Here is a 26,409-nt window from a genome sequence, read left to right as displayed (position 1 = left end):
GAATAGACATTCTTCCGTCCACTATTGGTGCTCAGTAGTAACTCTCTACCACCTACAAGATGTGCTGCAGGAATTCACAAAAGACTCCACAGACAGCACCTTGCAAGTTGACAACTGTTACTACTAAGCAGCGTGTGCATGGGAATATCGCCACGTACAAGTTGCTCTCCAAGCCACTCGCCACTCAGTTGGAAATACATCACTGTTCATTAAGTGTCAAATACTGGAACTCATTCCCAGATAGCATTGTGGATATGCTTCAAAAAATAGACTGTAGCGTTCATGAAGATAGCTTCCTACCACCTTAAAGGGCAACTAGAGATGAGCAACAGCTGGCTCAGCAAATAATGACACATCCAGTGAATGAATTAAAAAAAACAGCCGACATTGTTCAACATCATCTCCTTTGTGCCAGCACAGCCTTCAGTTTCTTTAAGTTTCAGCAAACCAGGACCTCAAACCCAGAACCAAACTCCCGATCTACAGAGCAGTAGTAATTTCTACTCTCCTATATGGTTTAGTATTGTAGACTGTGTTCAAACACCTCCACCCGAGAAAGGCTCCACAAGTACCACCTCCAAGATCCTGCAAAAGAATTGATAGAATAGGTGTTCCAAAATCTCTGTTCTTGGTCAGACCAGCATTTCCCTGCATCAATATTTAGCATGATGGGCCATGAAATTTACATGCCTGACTAGACACCCTGACGTGACAAATGAAGCCCTCCAAAGACAGACTCAAAACCTCCTGGAAAAGTACAACTTCCTCATCCACACCTGAACTCTTGACCCAAGACCCCTAAAAGTGTAGGGAGCGCATCTGGGAAGGATCTGTACAACTGAATTCTCACTTGAGGTCAAATTGATTTCTCTCATCAAACAAGTATCTGCCCCCACCCTGTCCTTGTCCCCATTTGTCGAATCACTCTCTGCTCCATTTGAGATACTTCAGGTTGTGTTTTGGACTGTTTGGCCACATGAAAGCTCATTGAGTGTGGAAACAAGTCATCCTCCACCACAAGGGACTGTTAAGAACAAAGCTTCTATTTATTGAATAGCCAGTAGTTTCATTACACCACTAGCCACTTTCTCAATTAAAGCTTGCATCTGCTTTTCATGGTCTTTCATTGGCCTTCCAAAAAGAAAGTGACATAACTGAAGACCCTTGTTGGCTACATGTTTGCAGGAGTCCTGTAAATTCATTTGAGAGAATATTTATAAGCTTGCATGCTATCAACTAATGTAATCATCAATCTTTACATTCTTTTCAACAGCACCATAGAATCTTGATCTTTGGTTCCTTCGTTCAGTGTGACGTAGAGTCTTTGTAATTGTTTAAAGTAAAAATGCTCCAGAGTATCCACAGCATCTGAAAGTCTTGAAATAACTGGCAATGTTTCACCCATCCTGATTGGAGAGTAATGAGTGCATTCACCTTTTAAATTTACCATTTCTGAAGAGAAATGCAATAATTTGGCCATAAACCACTTCACTGTTTTAAACAATTGAAGCTCCAACATGACTAAACACTTGTCAAATCTGGCCAGTCTCATGTTGACAATGGTATTTTGTGGCATTCTGTATTTACCAGCCGTATTTCATAACTGAATTCTTTGCTGCTTCCCATGATTAGATGTGTGAATTTAATGGTGCAAATGGGGACTGCAGATGCTGGAAATTACAGTCAAGATTAAAGTAGTGCTGGAAAAGCACAGCAGGTCAGGCAGCATCTGAGGAGCAGGAAAATCGTGAATTTAATGACCTAATCAAAAAGAAGTATGAATACCGCACCATGATTTACTCAGCATATTAGGGGCAGTAAGATGTTATTACACAATTGATTTTGAAACTGGCTGTTATCATGTATCTTGAATGAAGGACTGTGTCAGATGCTTTTAGCTGGTGGTTGATTCTGCTTGGTGTATCATGCAGTGGTGATGGCTTGAACTAGCTTTGTAAACTTGTCACTAACAGGACTACTTAATGTATCAACTTGCATGACAGCACAAAAAATGTGTTATTGGATGGGCATCATCTTGAAAGTGCCTGTTCCTAAGTCTCGTTATATGCAAAACTATTAGCCAAATGAGTGGCCTGTGACAGGTTCAGGTGTATAAATATCTGCTTGAAGTGGAATGGATTAATAGTTCTTTATTTCCTGTCATAAGTTTAGCAGGTTTCAAGGAATAGCCAGCTGTTTGTTTTTTTTGAGAAAGGCTGACCTCTATAGAAGTCTATTGCAAGAAGACTCGGTGATCGTAAATGGTTAGCGCACTCTGAAATGTGTTTTCCAACAAAAACCAGCACCTATGAAAAAATAATTGCTGGTGTGTATGGCTTAAAAGCCCTCACCTGACGAGGGATTTGCTAAAGGAACCTGGTTACAGTCTGTGTTATTGACATTCTTGGTAAGCTAGAAAACATGGTGCTGTAGTGAGCTACATCTTAATTCATTGTCCATTCTGGGAGAAATTTTCTGTAGATGTGCCAATTCTTGCTTTGTTTCTTATTTTTCGATGTCTGTGCATGTTTACTGTAACATTATACACTCCTTGCATCATAAGACGAAAGGACTGCCAGCTGTATTTACTTTTCTCCCCCCCCCCCCCCCCCCCCCCCCCCAACTGTTTTGAAAAGTGCGGCCTTTAAAATCCTGCTTTTTACAGGTTCAAAAAAAGCAGGCATTTAAATCTGTTGAGATTCTTTTTTTAAAAAAAAATTTGGGTTTTTAACGTTCCTTGTAACAATTTCCTCTCTTTGAGAAAATAGATGATTGCAAGGAGAATGTGTGGTTGGTAATGTCCATGGCTTCAAGAAGAGGGTGTTTGATTGTTTGCAAGGGATCATGTAATGAATTGTTACAAAGACTGGGACAACGTAGGTAATTTGGCTGGTGAAGCTGCAAAGGAGACCACAATTTCAAACCAGTAATGTGGGAATACTTGGGTCATTGGAGGCCAGGAAACCTAAAATCATTTTAAGTGCAAATCAGTGTCAAGTCTCAAGTTAAAGGCTGTATAACTTGAGCTACTATATGAGAAGAGATGTAGTGGATGCTTTTGTCATGAACACTCATTGAATTTCATTTAAATTTAACTAAAAAGGGTTTGAACTGCTTAAAACCTTTTAAGAAATTTTATTTCTTAGCGTATGTGATGGAATTGTTAGTTTTGACCTCCATTGCCCACAATGGAAAAGCAAGAGACTCATGGTTGGTGTGTTGCCTCCTAGGTGCTAGGGTCTGTGATGTCTCAGATTGTCTTTGGGGTCCTGAAGGGAGAGGGTATCCAGCCCCAAGTTGTGGTCCACCAAGGTAGAAAGAGGGATAGGGATGAACCAGCTTATAGAGTCATAGAGTCCTACAGCAGGGAGGCAGGCCCTTTGGCCCAAACTAGTACATATCGATCAAAATGTCCATCCATGCTAATCCCATTTCCCTGCACTTGGCTCATATCCTTCTAAGCCTTTCCTATCCATGTGTTTGTCCAAATGCTTTTTAAATGTTATTAATCTACCTGCCTCAAGCACTTCAGCTGGCAGCTCATTCCACATGCATATAACCTTCTATGTGAAAACATTGCCCCTTAGGGTCCCCTTTTATTCTTTCCCCTGTAACCATTCATTGATGCCCTCTAGTCCCTGATTCCCCAACTGTGGGAAAAAGAGTAAATGCATTCACCCTAATCATGCTTTCATCTTCCCTTCAGTAGACGCTGTTGTTTGTAACTTTGAATTGAATTGGATAGTCAGAAACTTTCATTTGTGAACCAGTTGCCCTGTGCCTTTTGCAAATCAGTGAAAGCATTCTAAGAAAAGAGGATTGAGGAGAAACCTTCGTGTGTGTGTATGACAGATGTGCCAAATGTCCCTGGTTTTGGCATTTTATATTGTGAGCTCAAAGTGTTGCTTCTGGGATGTGAGCACAAAACCCAGGCTGAGATCAGAAGAATGCTTAATAGAGACTGAAAAAGAGATGGCATTACAGAGATGTATAGCATGGAAACAGAATCTTTGGTCCAACTCATCCATGCTAACTAGATATTCTAAACTGATCTAGTTCCATTTGCTAGCATTTGACCCGTATCCCTCTCAACCCTTACTATTCGTGTATGCATCAAATGCCTTTTAAATTGTACCTGCCTCCACCACTTCCTCTTGCAGTTCATTACATACACACACCACCCTCTGTGTGAAAAAGTTGCTGCTCATGTCCTTTTTAAATCTTTCCCCTCTCACCCTAAACCTGTGCCCTCTAGGTCTGGACTCCCATACCCTGGGAAAAAAGACTTTGGCTATTCACCCTATCCATGTCCCTCATGATTTTATAAACCTCTATAAGGTCACCCCTCACCTTTGATGCTCTAGGGTGAAATATTCCAACCTATTCAGCCTCTCCATCTTGCTCCAACCTTCAAACCCTGCCAACATCTTTGTAAATTCTTTCTGAACTCTTAAGTATCACAACATATTTCCTATAACAGGGAGACCAGAATTGAACACAGTATTTTAAAAGTGGCTTCACCAATGTCCTGTACAGCCACAACATGACATCTCAACTCCTATACTGGGAGAAAGTGAGGACTGCAGATGCTGGAGATCGGAGCTGAAAAATGTGTTGCTGGAAAAGCGCAGCAGGTCAGGCAGCATCCAAGGAACAGGAGAATCACCGTTTCGGGCATGAGCCCTTCTTCAGGAATCTCAACTCTTATACTCAATACACTGACCAATGAAGGCAAGTGTGCCTAATGTCTCCTTCACCACCGAGTCTACCTGTGAATCCACTTTCAAGGAATGCTGTGCCCTCACCCCTAGGTCCTTTGTTCAGCAACACTCCATTTATTGTATGAGTCTGACATTGATTTGCCTTTCCAAAATGCAGTACCTCACGTTTATCTAAATTAAACTCCATCTGCTACTTGGTGCTTTGGCCCATCTGATCAATGTCCCATTGTACTCTGGGATAACCCTTTTCGCTGTCCACGACACCATTCTGCAAACTTGGCCATGCCTCCTAAATTCACATCCAAGTCATTTATATAATTGATGAAAAGCAGTGGACCCAGCACTGATCCTTGTTGCATACAGCTGGTCACAGGCCTCCAGTCTGAAAAGCAGCCACCAGTACCTTCTGTCTCCTACCTTTAACCCAATTTTGTATCTAATTGGCTAGTGCTGTCTGGATTCAATGTGATCGAACCTTACTAACCAGTCTCCCATGAGGTAACTTATCAATGACCTTGCTGAAGTCAATGTAGACAACATCTACAGATCTGCCTTGGTCAATCATCTTATTGTCTTCCTCAAAAAAGCTCAATCAAAATGAGTTTTGAGAAGATTTGTAGCTCAGGTTGAGGTTCTGGAAGTGGGTTTGCTCGCTGAGCTGGAAGGTTCATTTCCGGACGTTTCATCACCCTACTAGCTAACATCTTCAGTGGGCCTCAGGCAAAGCACTGTACATGATTTCAGGGAGCTAGGGTGGAAGCTGAGAGCTAGAACAAACAGTTATCTCTGGTTTGTGTCTCATGATAGGTGAGGAACCGGGAGAGATATCAGCTGAATACAAGGCTGCAGGGGTTGCGCAGGAGGGAGGGTTTCAGGTATACGGATAATTGGGGCTCCTTCAGGGGAGGTGGAACCTCCTACAAACAGGATGATCGTCAGTTGATTGATATCCTGGGTGGGAAATTTACTAGTGTTCTTCCAGTGGATTTGAACTAGCTCAACAGGGGGATGGGAACCTGTGGTGTAGTTCTAGTGCACAGGAGGATGTGAGTAGGGAGGACATGGACAGGATTTCACAGTCACAAAAGTGTGCTGGCAGACAGCAAACTGGTTTGAAGTGTGTCTACTTTAATGCCAGGAGTATCTAGAATAAGTTAAGTGAGCTTGCAGCATGGATAGGTACCTGAGATGTTGTGGCCAATTTGGAGACTTGTATAGAGCAGGGTCAGGAATGGATGTTGCAGCTTCCAGGGTTTAGATCTTTCATTTAAGATCAGGGAAGGTGGTTTTTTTGAAAAAAAGTGGCTGAAAGAACTTTTAACGAGGACTTGTGTACTGAGATGCTATGGGCTGAGGTTAGAAACAAGAGAGGAGAGGTCACACTGAGAGTTTTTTATAGGCCTCCACTAAGTTCCAGCGATTTGGAGGAGAGGATTGGCAAAATGATTCCAGGTAGGAGTGAAAGGAACAGGGTGGCCATTATGGGGGACTTTAATCTCCCCAACATTGACTGGAAATGATAAAACTCTATGTTGGATGGATCAGTTTTTGTCCAATTATGCAGGAGGGTTTCCTGATGCAGTATGTCAAAGGGCTGACAACAGGGGAGGCCACACTGGATCTAGTACTTGGTAATGAACCAGGCCAGGTGTTTGATTTAGTGATAGGTGATGGGATAGGTATGTGCCACAGGGCAAGAGTTATAGTTGGGGAAAGGGCAATTATAATGTGATAGGCAAGACTTAGGAGGCATAGAATGGGGTAGCAAGATGCAGGGTGTGGGGACAATCTAAATGTGGAGCTGGTTGAAGGAACAGATATTGTCTCCTTAACTTATAGGTTATGTCCCTGTCAGGCAGGGAGGAAGTGATTAGGGTAAGGGAACCATAGATTACGAAAGAAATTGTAGCTGAAAATGTGTTGCTGGAAAAGCGCAGCAGGTCAGGCAGCATCCAAAGAGCAGGAGAATCGACATTTCGGGCATGAGCCCTTCTATCTTCCTTAAAGAAATTGTAGCTCTTGTCAAGCGGAAGAGGGAGGCTGATGTGACGTTGAGACGAGATGGTTCTAATGAGGCGATGGAGAGGGAAGGATTTAAAGAGTTAAGAGCAAGGTGGGGACATGTGCAGTCTTTAGCAGGTAGAATAAAGGAGAACCCTAAAGCTTGCTTATAGGTATGTGAGGACTAAAAGGATGACTAGGGCAGGAAGAGTGCCAAGGTGTGGTGCTTGAAAAGCATGGCAGGTCAGGCAGCATCAGAGGAGCAGAAAAATTGACATTTTAGGCAAAAACCCTTCATCAGGAATGAGGCTAGAAGCCTCTGGGATGGCGAGATAAATGGGAGGGGGGTTGGGGCTGGACGGAAGCTGAGTGTGTGATAGATGGATGGAGGTGGGGATAAAGATGAGTCTGAGGTGTGGGTGGTGCAGATAGATGGGAAGGAAAAATGGGGCAGGTCATGAGGATGGTGCTGAGCTGGAAGGTTGGAACTGGGTTAGATGGGGAAATGAGGAAACTGGTTGGAGGATCCTGAAGCAGAAGATGAGGCATTCTTCTAGGCATAGGGTAATGAGGGAGTGGCGATGGAGGCGGCCCAGGAGCTGCATGTCCTCGGCAGAGTGGGAGAGGGAGTTGAAGTGTTCGGCCACTGGGTGGTGGGGTTAGTTGGTGCAGGTGTCCCAGAGATGTTCTCTGAAGCACTTTGTGAGTAGGTGTCGTGACTCCCTAATGTAGAGGAGACTGTATCAGGAGCAACAGATACAGTAAATGACCTGTGGAAGTGCAGGTGAAACTTTTAGATGTGCAAGGCTCCTTTGGGGCCTTGAACAGAGGTGAGGGCACAAGTTTTGTGCAGGTGTGCCAGAAACGTCAAATTTTTTTTCCCTCTCCTTGGATGCTGCCTGACCTGCAGGCATAGGTGGGTGGGTCAGTAAGTTTGCAGATGACGCTAAAGTCTGAGTGGTGGACAGTTTGGAAGAAAGCTTCAGTTGCTGGAGGGCTGGATAAACTGGAGAATTGGGCTGAGGGGTGGCAAATGAAGTTCACGGTAGATAGATGTGAGGTGGTTTACTTTGGGAAGAATAACGAAGGCAGAATACTGGGTCAGTGAAAGGATTCTCTGTACTGTGGATGTACAGAGGTATCTTGCTGCTCATGTACATAGATCCCTGAAAGTTGCCACCCTGGTTGATAGTGCTGTTAAGAAGGCATACCGTGGGTTAGGTTATGTTGGTAGAGGGATTGAGTTCTGGAGCCGTGATGTCATGCTGCAACTATACAAAACGCTAGTGCGGCCTCACTTGGAGTATTGTGTACAGTTCTGGTCGCCCCATTACAGGAAGAATGTGGAGGCATTGGAAAAGGTGCAGAGGAGATTTACCAGGATGTTACCTGCTCTGGTAGGAAGGTCTTAGAGGGGAGGCTGAGGGACTTGGGTCTATTTTCAGTGAAAAAAAGGAAGCTAATGGGATTTAGAGACATACAAGATGATCAGAGGATTAGATTGGATGGACAGCGAGTCTTTTTCCTAGGATGATGTCAGCTTGTACAAGGCTGGTGTGTAGCTGCAGATTGAGAGGTGATAAATTTTAAGACACATGTCAGAGGCAGGTTCTTCACACCGTGGTAAGGGTGTGGAATGCCCTGCCTGCCAGTGCAGTTAACTCCGTCACATTAGGGGCATTGAAACAGTCCTTGGATAAGCATATGGATGATGGGATCATGTAGGGGTGGTGGGCTTAGATTAGCTCACAGATTGATGCAACATTGAGGGCCAAAGGGCCTGTTTTATGCTATATTGTTCTGTTTGGAAAATAGCTTTTTTTGTGTAGCAGTGTCAGTTATTTTAAAGATTTAAATTTATGCAGTTTTGTGGAATTTCAAAACTTTGGTGTTCAAAATGTTTTCTTTGTGCTGTGGCCTTATGTTTAATGGTGCATAGGTAGTAATTTAGGGATGTTGAATTCTATCAATTCTGCTCAAGTTATGTCACCTAATAAATGAGTAATGAGGATGTAAAGAATCCTCTGAAAACGAAAACATAGCCTCAAATTAAAATGTAGCCATTGAGAAAATGTCAAAGGTCTGTCTGGGAGGTGTTTTACCCCTGGATCTCACTTCTCACCAAGTTCAATCTTGATCCACCAGCATTTGCAAAGGTATGTCTGTACTGCAGGGTGATGCCAAATGAGATTGGTATGTTCTTTTATCTGATTTAGCCTTGAATATTTTGGGTTCTCTCCCCACTGCTGTTCGAAGGGTAAGGGCAGCACAGTGACGCATTGTTTAATAAACAAGCAAGTTTCTAAGTTTTGACCTCCCATATCCCTACATGTCAGGGTTGTTCAAGAATTCTTGCTCAAGAATTCATGTGTATACAAGTTGATGGGCACTAAATAACAAAGTATGGTTATATTCACCCTTTACAACCTTTTAAAGAGCAGTTTTATTAAGGAAATGTGAAAGCTACTTAAAAGTAGATATCGGGTGGGAGAGAATTCGCCTTGATATCTCTTATAGATGAAGATCTAAGTGCTACAAAATTAGTGATTTTGGAGGAGTGATTTTCTAAATGTGGAAATGAAACTTGAACCATCTTCATGGCCGAGGATGTAAGCGGACAAGTGTAAAGGAATGCTGTTACGACCATTAGATGTAGTAGAAGTGGTAGGGCGTTCAAGGCAAGTCTGTTTTGCCATTCAGTAAAATCACGACTGACGTGGTGATTTTCAGCTCCACTTTCCTGTTTTTTTCCCCAATATCCCTTAATTCAAAGAACATAATGCTCTTCGCAGTGTCTGTGTTGATTAAAAGGATTTAACAAACAATCGGCCTGTAATGAGCTTCCAAGCCTAGTCCCACGAGCAAACAAATCTCATTTGGTCTGTTCTTTTTAATGCAGGCTGTCTCAAAATCCACAAGTCATTTACAGCTCTCAGTTCCCAGTTCACAACTCCAAATGGAAATAAAGTAACAAATGAAGAAAAAAAAAATCAGTGGGGGAGGGGGATTCCAACACACTCTCTTTTTATATCAATGATTTAGATTAGATTTCCTACAGTGTGGAAACAGGTGCTTTGGCCCAATAAGTCCACACCAACACTCTGAAGAGTAGCCCACCCAGTCCCATTTCCCTCTGACTAATGCACCTAACACTATATGGGCAATTTAGTATGGCCAATTCACCTGACCTGCACATCTTTGGACTGTGGGAGGAAACCGGAGCACCCGGAGAAAACCCACACAGACATGGAGAATGTGCAAACTCCACACAGTCACCCGAAGCTGGAATTGAACCTGGGACCCTGGTGCTGTGAGGCAGCAGTGCTAATCACTGTGCCACTATGCCGATTCAAAGACTTGAATTCTGAACAATTCTGATCCCTGTGGTACACCACCAGATACGAGTTGCCATCCTGAAAATGTCCTCCTTATCCCAACTTCTTAGTTGCCCAATTTTCTATATAGAGGGACCTCGATTATCTGGCATTCAATTATCCGAGTATTGGATTATTTGGCAAGATCGCAAAATCCTGATGTTTGTTTGGCTAAACTGTTATCCAGCATGCTGTTATCCTTCTTTTGATTAACCAAAAGAAATACTCTTTTCCCCTCTCCCCGCATTGTCCTTTGGATAATCGGTTCCTCTGCTAATTGCTAAAGTACTGCCTCCAACACCATGGGCTCTTGGCTTAAGTAGTCTAATGTGTGGTACCATATCAAATGCCTTGTGAAAATCTAAAACTTCGTTTTAACTGACATTCTCAATAAACCGGCAAAAATCATATACCTCAAATATAAGTTTACTCAGTTATTCTGTCCAGTTATTATAGTTTTTAAAATTTATTTACTTCAATGTAAATATGTTCATTTGAATAACCACATGAAATATCAGCAGTTGATTTAATTTTGAGTCAATTTCTTCTTTAATACCACAATCTACTGTGATGTCCAAGTAATCAGTTGAGGGTGCAAGTGAGAAGGCTCACTGCTAAGTTTTACTTAGGCAAAATTGCATAACACTTTTAAGTGATTTATGCTGTAAATAAAACATGTGGTGTGTATACCTCCTGCATTATGTTTCTATTACTTAGTGTGTGTTTTTTACATTGATTATGTGGATGTCTTGATTATCCAGAGTATTTAATCTATCGGCAAACTACTGCTCCCATAGGTGCTGGATAATACAAGTTTACTGTATATTATATTCACTGCTTCCTCTTTATCTTCTTTAAGATCTCAGAGTTCTAGTAAATTTGTCAGGCATCATTTCACCCTTTACGGAGCCATGTTGACTGTGCTCGTTTGTGTATTTATGTACTTCTAAGTACTCTGCGGTGACCTTAATAGACCATTTCCAGTAACAGATGTTAAGCTAACTGGCCTACAATTACCTGTCGTCTTTTCGCTTCCTTGTCTTTTTTAAGTTAAGGTGTTATATTGGTAGTTTGCCAATCCTCTGAGACATTTCCAGAATCCGCTGAGGATTGCTACCACTTCATTCAACATCTCTGTAGCTACTTCCGTCAATATTCTAGGATGCATGCCTTCCGGTCCAGAAGACTATCAATCTTTAATCCTATTGGTTTCCCTAGCATTTTTTTCTCTAGTTATTACATTTATTTCCTCACCTTTTGTCTGTTGGTTTGTTGATTACTCATTTTGGAATGGGATTAGTGTCTCTTACTGTGAAGACTGATGCAGTACATTTATTCAACTCCTCTGCCATTTCCTGGTTGGCCGTTATTATTTTCCCAGCCTTATTCTTTAAGGGGCTTATATTTACTTTGGCTTTTTTACTTTTAATAGGATAATGCAGTATGGAAACCACCCTTCTGACCAGGTTTCCTAAGCTGAAGTAGTCCCATTGACTTGTGCTTGGCCCATATCCCTCAACCTTTTCTACCTGCGTACCTGGCCAAATGTTTTTTAAATGTTGTAATTGTACTTTTCTCTACCACTTCCTCTGTGTATTTAAAGAAGCTGTTACTGTCCGTATTCATACTTCTAACAAGTTTCCTGTCCGAGTTTTTCTTCCTCTTTGGTTTTGTCATCTTTTGTTGGTTTTTAAGATTTTCCCAATCTTCTTTTGGCTCATCCCTAATTGTTGTCACATTTTTTTTTCTTTTAATTTGATAATTTCCTGACTAGGGCTTATGCCCGAAACGTCGAATCTCCTGTTCCTTGGATGCTGCTTGACCTGCTGCACTTTTCCAGCAACACCTTTTCAGCTAATTTCCTGACTACCTGGTTAACAATCCTTGGCTTATGTCCTGACTACAATCCTCCTTCCTCACCAGGATATATCTTTGCTGTGAGCCATGAACTATATTCTTGAATATCTGCTATAATTCCTCAACTGTCGTTGCTGCTAGCTTCCTTTCCCGGTTTACTCCAGCCAGCTTGCCCTCGTTCCTTTGCTAAGCTTAAGTCAGGGTAAAATCAGACTGCTGAATTCTACCATGTTATATTCACTGTTTTCTGATCTTTCACTCTGACATTTCGTAAACTGAATTATGTATCACCAGATCCAACCTTAACACCACCTGTATCGCTTCTCTTGCTCTGTCTCTCTTCCACACCCCCCCCCCCATTTAGTTTAAAGCTTTTTGTTATAGTCCTAATTATTTGTTTCAGCAGGAGGGTTCAGGGGAATCTTATCACACCCAAACAGCTCCCTTCTATTCCACTACTGATGCCAGTGTCCCATGGACTCCAATCCATTCCAATCCACAAAAATCTTTGAGCCATGGTTCAACTCTGAGTTTGTTAACTCTAAGCCAGTTTGCTCGTAGTTTAGGTGTAATCCAGAGATAATTACTTTGGAGGCTCTGCTTTTTAATTTAGCACCCAACTGTTCAAAATCTTTCAGCAGAACCTCCTGCTAATATTTGTGGGCGGCACAGTGGTTAGCACTGCCTCACAGTGCCTGAGACCCGGGTTCAATTCCCGACTCAGGCGACGGACTGTGTGGAGTTTGCACGTTCTCCCCGTGTCTGCATGGGTTTCCTCCGGGTGCTCCGGTTTCCTCCCACAGTCCAAAGATGTGCGGGTCAGGTGAATTGGCCATGCTAAATTGCCCGTAGTGTTAGGTAAGGGGTAAATGTAGGGGTATGGGTGGGTTGCGCTTCGGCGGGTCGGTGTGGACTTGTTGGGCTGAAGGGCCTGTTTCCACACTGTAAGTCTAATCTAATTATTGGTAACAATGTGACCAATTCTTCTCCAGCCCTGAAGAGATGTCTGCAATTGTGGTAATGGGCAGACAACACAGCCAGTGGGGCCCCTAGTCATGGCTGCAGAGAACATACTGTCCCCTATTACTATATTCCTATTCTGTCCCTTTCTACCAGTAACTCTCTCCTCTTTCCGCGCCCCCCCCCCCCCCGAAAAAAATCAGATTGCAAAAGCATTGTAACCGTTAGACAAATACGGGGTCAAGGTCAAGGCTCCTCAGTTATAAATTCGGGATCCTCAGAACCGCCTCACCTGCGGTCAGCTCTTCTCGTCCCTGATCATAGATCAATTTTGAGTTGCGTAATGAGAGATGTGACCATTCTCTGGAGCGGAGTGTGACAATGTCTGCACCTTTGATCCTATCTCCTCAACTCTGATCTGAAGTTCCTTGAGCTGCAGACACTGATTACATGTGTTTACTGTGGATCATATTGATGTCCAGCAGCTTCTATGTTATACCAGCAACACATCCTTACCCTACCATCGTTATTTAATTAAATTTGATCTAATGACTCTGGATTCCCTGCCCTTAAAGTTTAATATAATATCATTTTTTATAAACTTTTAAAAACTATCAATCTAATGCTTAGTTATTTTGAGGAAATGTTGGTGACTTAAACACAAGCTGAAACCTCTGCTTTTACTTAAAACTAGATATATTCACCAGTTCTACACAATCTGCTTATTTCCCTGCACACGTCACACTGATTCATGACATAATTCCATCATCATTGGGAGGGGGGGGCTGTTCTTCGAATTGTTCGGACATGTATACAAATTTTTATACTTCCACAGGATGGAAGAGATTATAACCAGGGTGGGCGGGGTCTTTCCCAAATCAGCAGGCAGTATAGGTGAAGTTAATGGATGGAAGGTTGTGGTTGGACTGGGCTATGTTCATGACTCTAGTTTCTTTGGAAGAGCAATTGCCATTACCACGCTGTCTTGATGAATGTTGTGTCCTTGACAGGATGATTATATGGAAGCTCTAGCAAGACTTCACTTGACAGTATCCAGAGCATACAAAGTCAATCCTGAAATCAATTTTGAAGTATTCATTCACAAAGTAGATGGTTTATCCGATGATCACAAGATAGAAACCCAAAGAGACATTCACCAGCGAGCCAATGATGATCTTGCAGATGCTGGTTTAGAGAAACTCCACCTGAGGTAAGTGTAAATGACAGAATACCTGATGCATTGCTGTCAAGCTTGTTGGTATGAAAGATATCTCAGAAATGTATTTGTAATTGACCATTGATATGAAAGTAAGTCATTGCAGTTATTTCGCAGTCTTGGTAATTTAGAATCTCTGCTTCCATCATTTTACTGCCCTATATCTTAATTCAGTTTGTGATCTTGATGAAAAATAAATGATGTGCCCTCCTGCTAATATGTAAATTCTCCAAAAATTCAAACATTTGATTGCAATTCTCCAGAAATTCTCCACATGAATTGAATCTCACCCATGTTTTGCTGTAGATGTTTAAAATTTGCAGTAAATCAAGATGGTAAATTATTCTTGTAAATGTCACTTTTAATAAAGCAATTATTTAGTGCATTAACAAACAATCTCTGACCCAGAAATTGTGTAAACTAGAGTCTCATTCCAACAAGTGGTAAATTGTTTCTTGATCCAATCATTTCCCACCTTACTACTAGATTTGACTCTAATTCACTCTTCGGAATAGTTATTCCTCCCCCTCACTTGTCCTTAAACTTCGTTTGCTAATGCACTGTTGCTTGTTGAAAGGTCCAAGTGAACCATTGTTCTTGCTATCCTACTAGCTGTTCTCTCTATCAGGAAGTAGGTCCTTAAAAAGTACTGTGCAAGAAGGTTTAAAATTCTGGCTGATTTGAAGACATATTTCCAAATTTTGAAAATACTGAATTTGTCACTTTTTTTTCCCCAATTTGTGACATTCATGTCAATCTTTGTTCATATCGAGAGGAATGAACTGGTTGTTTATAAGGCAAAATCTGCTCTGTTTCATAAGCTTTCTCTATTTTTGAGAATCAAGCAATTCTGAGGCACTTACTCTAGTAAATCTTGAATAATTTTAGGTATTGAAAATACTTCTACTTGAAGGGATGGTAGAAATTAAAGGCCAACAATGTAAGCTAGTTGCCAAGAGATTGAATAGAGAATTCAGAGGAATCTGAAAAATGCTCGGAATGTGAATATTTAAAGTGTATGATATTGATCCATTTCAAGGAAGGCTCAATACATATAAGGAATAAGGTTATCCTGATGATAAAGTTTAGATATGGTGTTAAAGACTAGGTTAAAGATTGGTTAGGAAGAGACCGGGCATGATTTTTATTTTAACTGGTGCAGTACAAAACGGAATAGTTATTCCTGGTGTATAACCAGTTGTGATGTGACCCAGTTACGTGGGGAAAATCAGGAGAATGGGATTGAGAAATATATCAACCATTATCAAATGGTGGAGGAGATCTAATGGTCTGAATGGCTTGTTTCTCCTTCTGTACCTTATTGTCAATTATGGTTTAATTACAAACTCTATTCTGTCTTCATTTGGACACTCTCATCCCTGCAAACGCTACTAGATGGCAGCAGATGTGAACTGATTTAAATAAACATAAACGCTAGTATGGACTGGTTATGCCAAATGCCCTGTTTTGATCCGATGTAATTTACACATACTCAGCTTAGTTTTATCAAGATTAGACAGGTATAGCTTTCCCTAAATAACCTTGATTCCTTTAGGATGATTTCAGCTGAGATTCTTGGGTTACATCTTTCTATGCTTCCTATTTAAATGTTTTACGCTGTCAATATATCCAGGGAAAAGCCCATTTTGCTGGAACAGTTGGTTTCAATTGCATTTAATTTGTGATAATTAAATAAATGTTCATAAACATTTTGAAGCAGTATTGAAGTATTAATTTTGTAACACTATATAGCCTTGAACTATAGAAACATTAAACATTTCTTGTAGTTCTGTTGTTCTTCCTAATTTCTTTATTTTACCTTTTTTCAAACTAATCAATTTGCATGACTGTAAACTGGCAAAGTGACAATGCTAAACAGTGTACATGTACTGTTCCTGCAGACCAGTTGTGCCCTTAACAGCTCTGCTTCCTTTGAGCACTACATTGAGGCACTAAAATATTTTCATTTGTTTGTCTCTGAATAAAACTATGCATACAGATTGGCTTCTTGAAATTTAACATTAATGCAAGGTCATATGATTAGGGTAACTGGTCTGTCTTATTCTTTTCAAAGCCCTTGTGTTGGACGGTACATGTCTCTTTCACAACCTCTTCTTGTAGATGCACAGCTCATTGTTTGCAGAGTTCCCTGTAGAAACTTGTCAATGATGAACTTTGAATATACTGCATGCACAGCATATTGACTTTGTTACTTTACAGTTTTGGTGGACTATAAGGCTGGAAACTTCATTTCAGTTAGTGAGCATTCTGGTTTAGAGTTGCAAAGCTTCTCAGAAGCTTATCAAAAAGGACTTTTTCAGGATAGCCAGAAGAAAAGCAATTTGTGGAGAATTTTATAGTGTGCAAACTCTGCTCTGTATTAATCCGTCCTCTCTCCACAACAGGAGATGATTAAGACCTGAGAATGACCAGCAGTGATCCCACCTTTGTGTAGGCACTGCAATCTAACCCCAAATTTAATTATTCTGGCTTTGGAAAATAGTGATCATGTGTGCAGGTCACAAAGAGCTTAATTAAGTAGTAATTGTGCAATCTCAATTTCTAGAATTTCTCTCCAAACTGGGAATTTGTGTTGCAGACGTTTCATCCCCTGTCTAGGTGACATTCTCAGTGCATGGGAGCCTCCTGTGAAGCACTTCTGTGATCTTTCCTCTGGCATTTAGTGATTTGTATCTGCTGCTTCCGGTTGTCAGTTCCAGCTGTCCGCTGCAGTGGCCGGTATATTGGGTCCAGATTGATGTGCTTATTGATTTGAATCTGTGGATGAGTGCCGTGCCTCAAGGAATTCCCTGACTGTTCTGTTTGGCTTGTCCTATAATAGTAGTGTTGTCCTAGTCGAATTCATGTTGCTTGTCATCTGAGTGTGTGGCTACTAAGGATAGCTGGTCATGTCGTTTCGTGGCTAGTTGGTGTTCATGGATGCGGATCATTAGCTGTCTTCCTGTTTGTCCTATAGTGTTTTGTGCAGTCCTTGCATGGGATTTTGTACACTACATTGGTTTTGCTCATGCTGGGTAATGTAGTATACAAAATCACATGCAAGGACTGCACAAAACACTACCTAGGACAAATAGGAAGACTGCTAATGATCCACATCCATGAACACCAACTAGCCACGAAACGACACGACCAGCTATCCTTAGTAGCCACACACTCATGACAAGCAACATGAATTCGAATGGGACAACACCACTACTATTATAGGACAAGCCAAACAGAACAGCAAGGGAATTCCTAGAGGCATGGCATTGAATCTGTGGATGAATCAATAAGCACATCGACCTGGACCCAATATACCGGCCACTGCAGCGGACAGCTGGAACTGACAACCGGAAGCGGCAGATACAAATCACTATAAATGTTGGAGGAAACATCACAGAAGTGCTTCACAGGAGGCTCCCAAGCACTGAGGATGTCACCTAGACAGGGGACGAAACGTCTTCAACACAAATTCCCAGCTTGGTGAACAGAACCACAACGAGCGCCCGAGCTACAAATCTTCTCACAAACTTTGAATTTCTCTCCAAAAATATGTAGAATGTTTTAAAAAGCACAATATTAGTTAAAGCATGTTAATTTAAACCAAGGCTTAGTTTGTCTGAAATCTCTTCAGTTTCTTTCGATTTACTTTTATTAATATGCTTGTGGGCTGGTTGCATAATCTTGACTGAGAAGAATTCTGTTCAATATTACTTATTGTCTGCCTTTTTGCCAGCTTTTACTTGACCAGTATCTATGATCATTCGATATTTGAAGCATTTAGTAAAGTTGTACAGAAGCTTATCCCACAGCTGCCAACACTGGAAAATCTACTTAACATCTTTATATCGGTGAGTACCTAGATTAAAAGCATTTCAATCCAGAGTAGATAAAAAACTTATTTTGTTAAACTAAAAAATACATTTTGACTGGAAATGTCAGCTCAGACTTCTGATCCAGTCTTATTTTTATCTGTGTTTACGCTGAAGTTAATCTACTATTGGATAATTATGCCATATGTTCTGCATTGTGGAATGCGAAGCTTTCACAAACGGTGCAAAATGTGCAGTACAACTTGGGAGTGAAGTCACAAATCATATTGGAATCCACTGCATTTTGCTCAGGAAAATCAGTAGGAGTGAGATTCTGCAACTTGATTCTTTTTTTTGAAAAGTAAATTAGGAAATTATGCTACTAGTAGACAATTGAATTATTTAAATTATTTAGATGTTTTTGTTTAAATTTCTTGCTTATTAGATAACTTGTGGGATTTGAGGCCTTCAGAGTTGAGGCACAATCCTTGAATTGCCTGGGATGCAAGTTTTTTTTGGCCATGTCATTGGGAGACCCAATAAGTTTACCTAGGAAATGGTGAAACCTTTCGTCCATCTTTCAAAGGTTATTGGGGAAAGCTGTGTTTGTAGCCAATGTCACTGCTAGGTGGAGCCAAACTATTTCATACATGTGCAATAGCTCCTCTTTTTGCACATTTGTTTACTTTCAATTACACCTCTAAAGTTCCTTGGGACATTTTCAGTACTGAAAATGTTTGTTCTTTGGGATTCCTACTCATTACAAATTTGGAAAGAAAGCCGGGAACGCAGTTGTCAGTGATTATTTGTGCATAAAGTTAATGCAAGAGCAACGTTTTCTGCTTCCTTATTGGTGTTACCGCTGTTTTTTTTTACAGATTATCTTCAGATAATTTGCCTTAGTTTCCCATTGAAGTGAAATTAATTAGTTGAATCTTTAAAGTTTGCATGGGCAGAAAATGAGCTGGTGTAATATCCCCGATGGTTTGCAACACTATACTGTATTTGTGTTGGAAATATACGCACTGAATGGAAAGTGCAAATCACAATGGATAATCTTTAAATTTTTGTGAATACAATTAATCACTTAAGTGTTCATCATTTTTAACCCCCTTCTCAATGTTTTGCTCTTTGATCCTCTTCCCAACAAATTACATCAGTAAAGTTTTCAATTGAAGATTTCTTAGAGATCTGAACTTTGAATGTCATAATTTTTTCACACTTTTTACAAATCTATACACTTTCTAAATCTAACATTGACTTTTTAGATCACAGCATAAGGGCAGAAATAGGCCATTCAGCCAATCCAGTCAGCTCTGCCATTCAATAAGCTTGTGGCTGATATGATAATCCTCAAATCCACTTGCCTATGTTTTTACCCCATAACCCTTGATTCCCTTACTGATTTAAAAATCTGGTTATTAAACTATATTTAATGGCCCCGTCTCCCCAGTGCTGTGTGATAAAGCATTCTAGTGATTCACTGCCTTCTGAGAAGAAATCCTTTAATATCTGCCCTAATAGGGGAACCCCTTACTCTGCAATTACCTCACAAGGAAAAACAGCTTCTTATGATCTACTCTATAAGTTTCAGTAAGAATCTTTTCTGTTTCAGCCGCATCAGTTTTCATTCTTAATGAAAGAGGCTCAGCCTGTCCAACTTCCCTTACGCAGGATCAACCTGTTGAACCTCCTCTGGGCTACTTTTTCTTCCATTATCGTTAGTTCTGTTTTTCTTCTATTACTGGCTGCTGTTGACAATATGCTTCAATTAGTCATCTTCTGATTTGTTATATGTGCACCTTAAGTCATTTTCCAACCATTTGAATTATGCACCACCAATAACACGTGAGAATTTAGTACTGCAGGCATTGATATAAGTAATTTCAATTAAATGACTTGGAATTCCGAGGAATAGATCATATTGTATCCAAGAAATGACAAGTGAAATTTAACAACCAAAACAGAAGTTGGAGCCTGATTGTCCCTGTCTGCGTTGTAACCAGCAGTTGCTGGTATGCTATCATTGCACTGTTTACTGTAACAGTCCAAAATGAATCTTGACAAGAATTGGTTTTGAGTTGGTGAAAATTACTTTTCTTAAAGCAGCGGTTTTTTAAAAAAAATTGAAACATGGTAAACTAAATGTTTTTGTTTTCTGCAGAATTCTGGGATTGAGAAGGCCTTTCTTTTTGATGTAGTCAGTAAAATTTATATTGCTACGGACAGTTCGCCTGTAGACATGCAGTCATATGAGCTGTGCTGTGATATGATAGATGTGGTGATTGATGTCTCCTGCATTTATGGGTAAGTAACTGGAAGCATTAATAAATATTTACAATTTTTAGTACACTTTTGAACCCTGTATTATTTTCATTATTCTATCTGATTTCAAGTCACAAGAAATGTCTGCTTCATTTTCATCTACTCTGCTGGAGCGTAAGTAAATTGGTCTTCTCCAAAATCCCTGTTGTGGAGAAGTGTTTTCCTATAATCCCAATCACAGCAGGATACAGCACAGCAGGATTCAGCCATAATGCTTGTGTCAGCAGTTTGAAAAAAAAACTATCTAATTAATCCTATTCCCTTGTCCTCTTTTTTATAGCCTAACAGTTTTTTTTCCCCCTTTAGTATTTATCCAATTCCCTTTTGAAAACTGTTACTAAATCTGCACAATGGCACACTAAAATGTTTAAAAACAAAATTCTGCTTATCCCACCTCTGGCTGTTTTGCCACTTGCCTCAAATTTGTATCCTTTCATTATTGACCTTTCTGCAGGAAGGCAAGAAACCTTTTCAAAACTGCACATTATGGTTTCAGTTGAGTTATGACTTAGTACTTAAAGGATCCTGCTGTGCTGCCTCTGGTAATAACTGTTTCAAGCTATGTTTCAGACTTGGCATTGTGATTGTTTTCCATCGTTTCCACTTGAAATGTAAGACTTGTTACTCAAGCAGGTTATAAGTTTCCATTGAGGTGGAGTGGTATGGATCATCACATCTGTAAAGCTCAATTTGCTGGAATCCTGTATATTCGGGTCTGTGCTAACTGTCTGACATGCTACTAAATTAATTAGTTCAATAGTTAATTGTAAAATAATTAAGTCCTCTGAAGTTTTCCCATGGCTTATGAATATTTTCTTCAAATACTTATCCAGGTACCTTTTTGAAATGCTTTGAGTTCATTTGACCATCTTTCAGACAGCTGATTTTAGATCACATTTTGTTGAGTAAAATAATCATTTCCTCACGTTGCTTCTGTTTCCTTTCCCAATCATATGAAGTCTTTTTTTTCCTCTGATTACTGACTTGTGTGTCACTGGGAACAGTTTCTCCTTACTTACAGCATCAAGGCCCTTAGGTTTCAAACACTTCAGCTGAACTGTCTCAGATCTAAAGAGAATGAATTTAGGTTTTTTTTGTCTCTCTCTATTTAACTGAAGTCTTGTATCCCTTGTCATTTGAGTAAATCTTCAGCCCGCTGTGGCCTTCAGATTCTTCCTGGAATGCTGAAAGTTAGGGACACTGATCAGGCCTCAACTAAATATTTATCAGTTATTTATTGAAAACCGTGTTTTGTCTATTTAAACTGTCACCTTCGATCCCGTCTCCTAATTCATCACCTTGTCATCTTTCTTCTGGTACCAGTTTCTAAGTTTAAATTCAAATGCTGGCAAAGCATTTATGAATGTCTGTCTGTTTTTTTAAAAAAAAGTGTTGATATGGTGAACATGATGGCACTTTTCTAATTCATTGTAGTGTCTAAAATTTTCCCAAGAACATAGATGGAATGGTTTCCTATTCTGGAGTTTTTCTAGCAAACTCTGCATAATCTGCTGTCTACTGTCTGAAATTTATATACTGCAGCAATATGTTAATGACTTAACTTGAGTTTATTTTCTATCATATTAAATTACATCCTGGAGATGCAGGAAGTTTTGATCTATGAAGTAATACATATAATAAATTCTCTGCAGACTTAAAGAAGATGGCACTGGAAGTGCTTATGATAAAGAGTCCATGGCAATTATCAAACTCAACAACACAACAGTCCTGTACTTGAAGGAAGTGACGAGGTTTCTTGCTCTTGTATGCATCCTAAGAGAGGAAAGCTTTGAGAGAAAAGGTAATGTAAGCTAAGCAATTGTTGATGAATAAATGTTAATTTTTTTTCCCTGCAAGGTTTGTAGCAATCTCATTCCTTTTTATGGTCTTTCTCCATGCCTCAATCCATTGAGGTTGCACTGGTCTGAATTTGTGGTCCACTTCTTCTGAAGTGTTGCTAGTAGAACATTTTCAATTTTGTTCCAGAATTTTTGGCAATGCATTGCTAAAGCTTACCTTCAGATTTTTTATTTTTCCTTTCTCAATCCATTAATTTTCACTTTTACTTTAAGGAAAAGTGAAATTTACACCAAACCAATAAAACTGTTCTGTTATGTTGCTTACGAAATGGCACTGAGGACTAATCTATCCCTTGCCCATCCCAGAAACGTAAACATGGCCATACCATAAGGATGGTTTGGAGGAACAATTGCTTGGGTTTTTTTTTGTAGAAATGCATGATAGTGTCAGCTGTCTTCTATATTTTGGATTTGAGGATTTCTTGGCTTGGATTGAACCATACATGCCATCTTAACCCACAATCACCGAATTATTAAGGTGCAGAAGGAGACCATTTGACCCATTATGCCTTATCCACTTCTATTAACTAGTGTCAGTCTCATGCTTTATCCTCCTATTCCCACATACAAGAACTATCCAACTCAACTGTACAGGAATTGAAGTATGTCAAACATTTCATTAGCAAGGATATTGCAAGGGTTCTCCTGATTATCATTTAACTGTTTTAGTGGTTCCATTATTTTGAATATATCTGAATTTATAACTCATGGAGCTCAGCTTAAGTTAAAGTACGCTTAGTCTGAATTACTTAGAACGTAGAACAATACAGCACTGCACGGGCTCTTTGGCCTTCGATGGTTCCACAGGTCAGTGCACAATCTGAAGCCTATTTATCCTGCAATATTGCATTTTAATCCATATGTTTATCCAATAACCATTTAAATACTCTTAAATTTATGCTGCCTATAAACTATGGCAAAAGCTGTCTACCTCTCCAGAGTGGTTATGATGAAAAGTGAAAACTAAAGTTGTGTTTCTTGTTAATGATTTGTTCCAGGGTTGATAGACTACAATTTCCATTGTTTTCGGAAAGCCATCCATGAGGTATTTGAGGTTGGAGTGAGTGCTCACAGACCCAGCAGCCACCAAGTGAACATGCAGAACATGAAGACAGTGACTCATAATGGCACACCCAGAGCTGCTGTGTAGCCCAGCCATAGGAATGACTGTGCCAACTTCTCGTGATCCAGGTCTGCTGATGCCACAGCAGACAAAACAAAACGCAAGCAGAGCACAACAGGACTTGCATTAAAGATTAGAGCGGTGCCCTTTTCTCTTGATGAGAAGAACATTGTGTCCTGAACTTTTGTGGATTAACGCTAAGCGATTCTGTAAGCTGTATCTGTACACTGGGAGGTCTAGCTGTGTCAGTACAGTGGTGGCTTTGCAAAGTACCAAACCCACAATCATGCCAGAATAATATTTTGTTGGTCCAGCCTTTTGATCTGATTTGTACTGTTGTACAAGTGGATTAAGATAACATCACTTTCATGACCTGAGTACTTCTACAATTGTTATGTTCTTACAAGTGTCATCTGTGCATCATCCGCCCCTGCTTTCTGCCCAGCACCACAATGTTTTTTTTACTTTGGTTTGTGGACCCAAGGTGAAAGTTGAGATAATTGTAGTAGTGTATGCTGCTACTACAAATAGTAAAATAAGTACAGTCACCTGATCTTTGTGTAAAGACCAATTATAGTTTTGAGGGATTTTTGCAGGGCTTCGAGAGGGGATACTGCCTGCATAAATAACTTTGCCTTGACAGTTCACGTGGCATAACTTGCTGCTTACAATGGTCCAGAATCTCTGCACTAGAGTCAGAACTGATGTCATTCCTACAGTACATTGCAGATTACAGTTTTGTCCCCCTTTCAAGTTCAGTTGACCTAGAACACTTGAAATATTCCTTCACTGCAAAAGCTTAACGCCATAAAATGTGCAAATGAAATAATAATAAATTTCTTTAAAATAAATAGAGGATGGACTGAAGGGAAATGAACGCCCTGAACTAGTTGTATGGTTTGATGTGGTAACTTTCAGCATCCTACAGTTGCTTTGCAGATGTTCTGAATTCCTGCAAGAAGCTATTGTCATTAGCTTATTTAATTTGATTGGTTCTGTTTACTAATACTGCAGAACATACAAATACATGCCAACAATGAAGTGAATTGAATGCAAAGCCATTGATCTCTGCTGAATAATATTTCATTCAAAATGCTATCAATAATGACCACGAATAACCACTTAGCTGCCATCGTCGATTAATGAGACGAAGTGAAAAGAGTTTAATAAAAGGCAACTGAGAAAATGGTTAATTGACCAATCAAGTAAACGGGTGAGAGAGAGACATATTACATGTGGGTGGTGGTAGACCAGTATATGTTTAATTGATTATTCTCTATGGCAGAGCCTTATACAAAAATATTGCATATCCTAATAGACAACAACTCCCCAATGTTACCACTATATGTACTATTTCACACTCCCCCGACCATAGATCATAAAATTGCCACTATATATTTTATTTGTATGCATTCAGTGTGATTAGAATTCATACTAGCACACTTTGCAGGTGATTTGAGTATATATTGTTCATTTGCTGCAGTATTCACTTAAACAGCTCTTCCCCCACCTTCCATATTCCTGATAACTTAATACCTTCATATTTATAGCTTATTTCTTTCACAGATCTGTTTTAAACTTGGGTTATCAATAAATCTGTCTCTGGCTTCAGATGTTTTGTCCTTTTCATGGAATTCTAACTCTTAAGAGCTATTTGGTGACTTTAAATGAATAAGATTTATGTTAAAACTAACTTTGCTTATCACCATGCCCTAATAATTTAATCACGTTTCCTAGCAGTCAATAAAAAGTCAGCACTAATCCATGAATGATATACAAACTTTGTAAATGTTAGGCCTGTGTTTTGATTTCCAGAACTTTGGAGGTGTATGTCTGAATCTTGCACTGGAGCAGAATCTCCCAAGTTCGATCAATTTATCTGGCAGATTACGTTTTACATATTCTACTTATAAATACTTGAAGCACAAAGGACCATAGCAGGTTAATTTGCGAAATAGCCCTTGATTTGCTTTTCTTAAAAGATGTAGATCATAAGCTTTTACTATTCAAACTTGAAGACGAGAGATTGCTTGTGCATTCAACAAGCATTTCATTTTTGACAAGTTCTAAAGCAGGTGGGGGGGCAATTTCCATGTCATTATGACCAGAAGCTAGCAGTTAACAAACCGGCTTAAATGTGGCTACAGTCCTATACATCTCACCAGCCCTGTGTCTTGAGTCTTCGAGCGATCTCTAACTTTGAGGTTTGTCTTGTAACATTTTTTATTTGGATGTGATTCATGAGATATTTTCCTGCAGAGGGGGGATTATTGCAAGGTGTGACCAACCTTAAGGGGGCACTCCTGATGTGCAGTTATTGACTACTGTTTGCAGAGGCTTTGTGGTTTGCCAATAAATTACTTGCTTTTCTAGTTATACAATGGCAGACAATGTGTGATCCTGGAGGTGGGAAGAATTTTTTAAGAAGTGTTTAGACATTGGCTTCCTGTGAAATCAGAGCCTGCTTGGCTACTGTCAGCTCCTTTAGAAATGCCTTTTCTTTAAATCCCTTTAAGTGGCTTGTTATTGCAAAGGTGCTGTAATGGATGTTAACACTCCCCCCACCCCCTTCAAATTAATTGTGCAATGAGAGTATAAATACACAGCCTACTGAATCCTTGTATTATCTACAAAAAAAATGCACGTTCTGATGTCAGAATGTGTGCTGGAATAAACCGATAATTTTTCATCTCCAGTGTTGCAACGTTTTCTTCCCTTTTTCCATAATTTCCTGCCCGCCCCCAACCAAGGTAGTCTGTTTCTGTCTAAAATGTTTGAGAATAACAGACTTCAGTATAGGTATTGATGAATTGAAATGCTAAAACTATAATTCTAAGTCTTTCATGAGAATAGCATTGTTCTGTGTTCAACAGCTGAAGGTCAAAGTGGAATGTCTCATTTGCAACTATCTTATGCTGAGGGTGCTGCTTTATTGTTTATAATTAGCTTGTTTTAGTTACATGTAATTCTGCAGACTGTTCTCTTGATTTTGGGTTTGCAGGTTGGATATAACTTAATGTACATTTTCACAACACCAAAACTAAAGATGTTTGGAATTGTTCTTCCATTTTGTATTTTCTTTGACCCTGTCCAACATTAGTATGTGCAAATCGAAAGAAGGCTTTCAAAGTCTGAAATACTGGACCCAAAGGGGCATGGAG

The 26,409-nt window shown here is 39.9% G+C and overlaps 1 protein-coding gene across 1 annotated transcript in view; it reads left to right on the top strand.

Moving 5' to 3' along the window:
- The window catches only part of rragca (Ras-related GTP binding Ca), a 49,778-nt gene extending 23,837 nt beyond the window's left edge, over positions 1-25,941 (top strand). Inside the window, exons 2-6 of the mRNA XM_060847364.1 lie at positions 13,924-14,123; positions 17,866-17,980; positions 20,106-20,248; positions 21,919-22,067; positions 23,124-25,941. Of these exons, the coding sequence (XP_060703347.1) occupies positions 13,924-14,123; positions 17,866-17,980; positions 20,106-20,248; positions 21,919-22,067; positions 23,124-23,275 (759 nt within the window). The 3' untranslated portion in view covers positions 23,276-25,941. The remainder of the gene's footprint in view (positions 1-13,923; positions 14,124-17,865; positions 17,981-20,105; positions 20,249-21,918; positions 22,068-23,123) is intronic.
- Positions 25,942-26,409: the final 468 nt, after the last annotated feature.

Source organism: Hemiscyllium ocellatum, chromosome 30 (genome assembly GCF_020745735.1).
Source record: "Hemiscyllium ocellatum isolate sHemOce1 chromosome 30, sHemOce1.pat.X.cur, whole genome shotgun sequence".
NCBI lineage: Eukaryota > Metazoa > Chordata > Chondrichthyes > Orectolobiformes > Hemiscylliidae > Hemiscyllium > Hemiscyllium ocellatum.
Note: the sequence above shows the minus strand (reverse complement) of the source record. Positions and strands in the feature narration are given on the sequence as shown.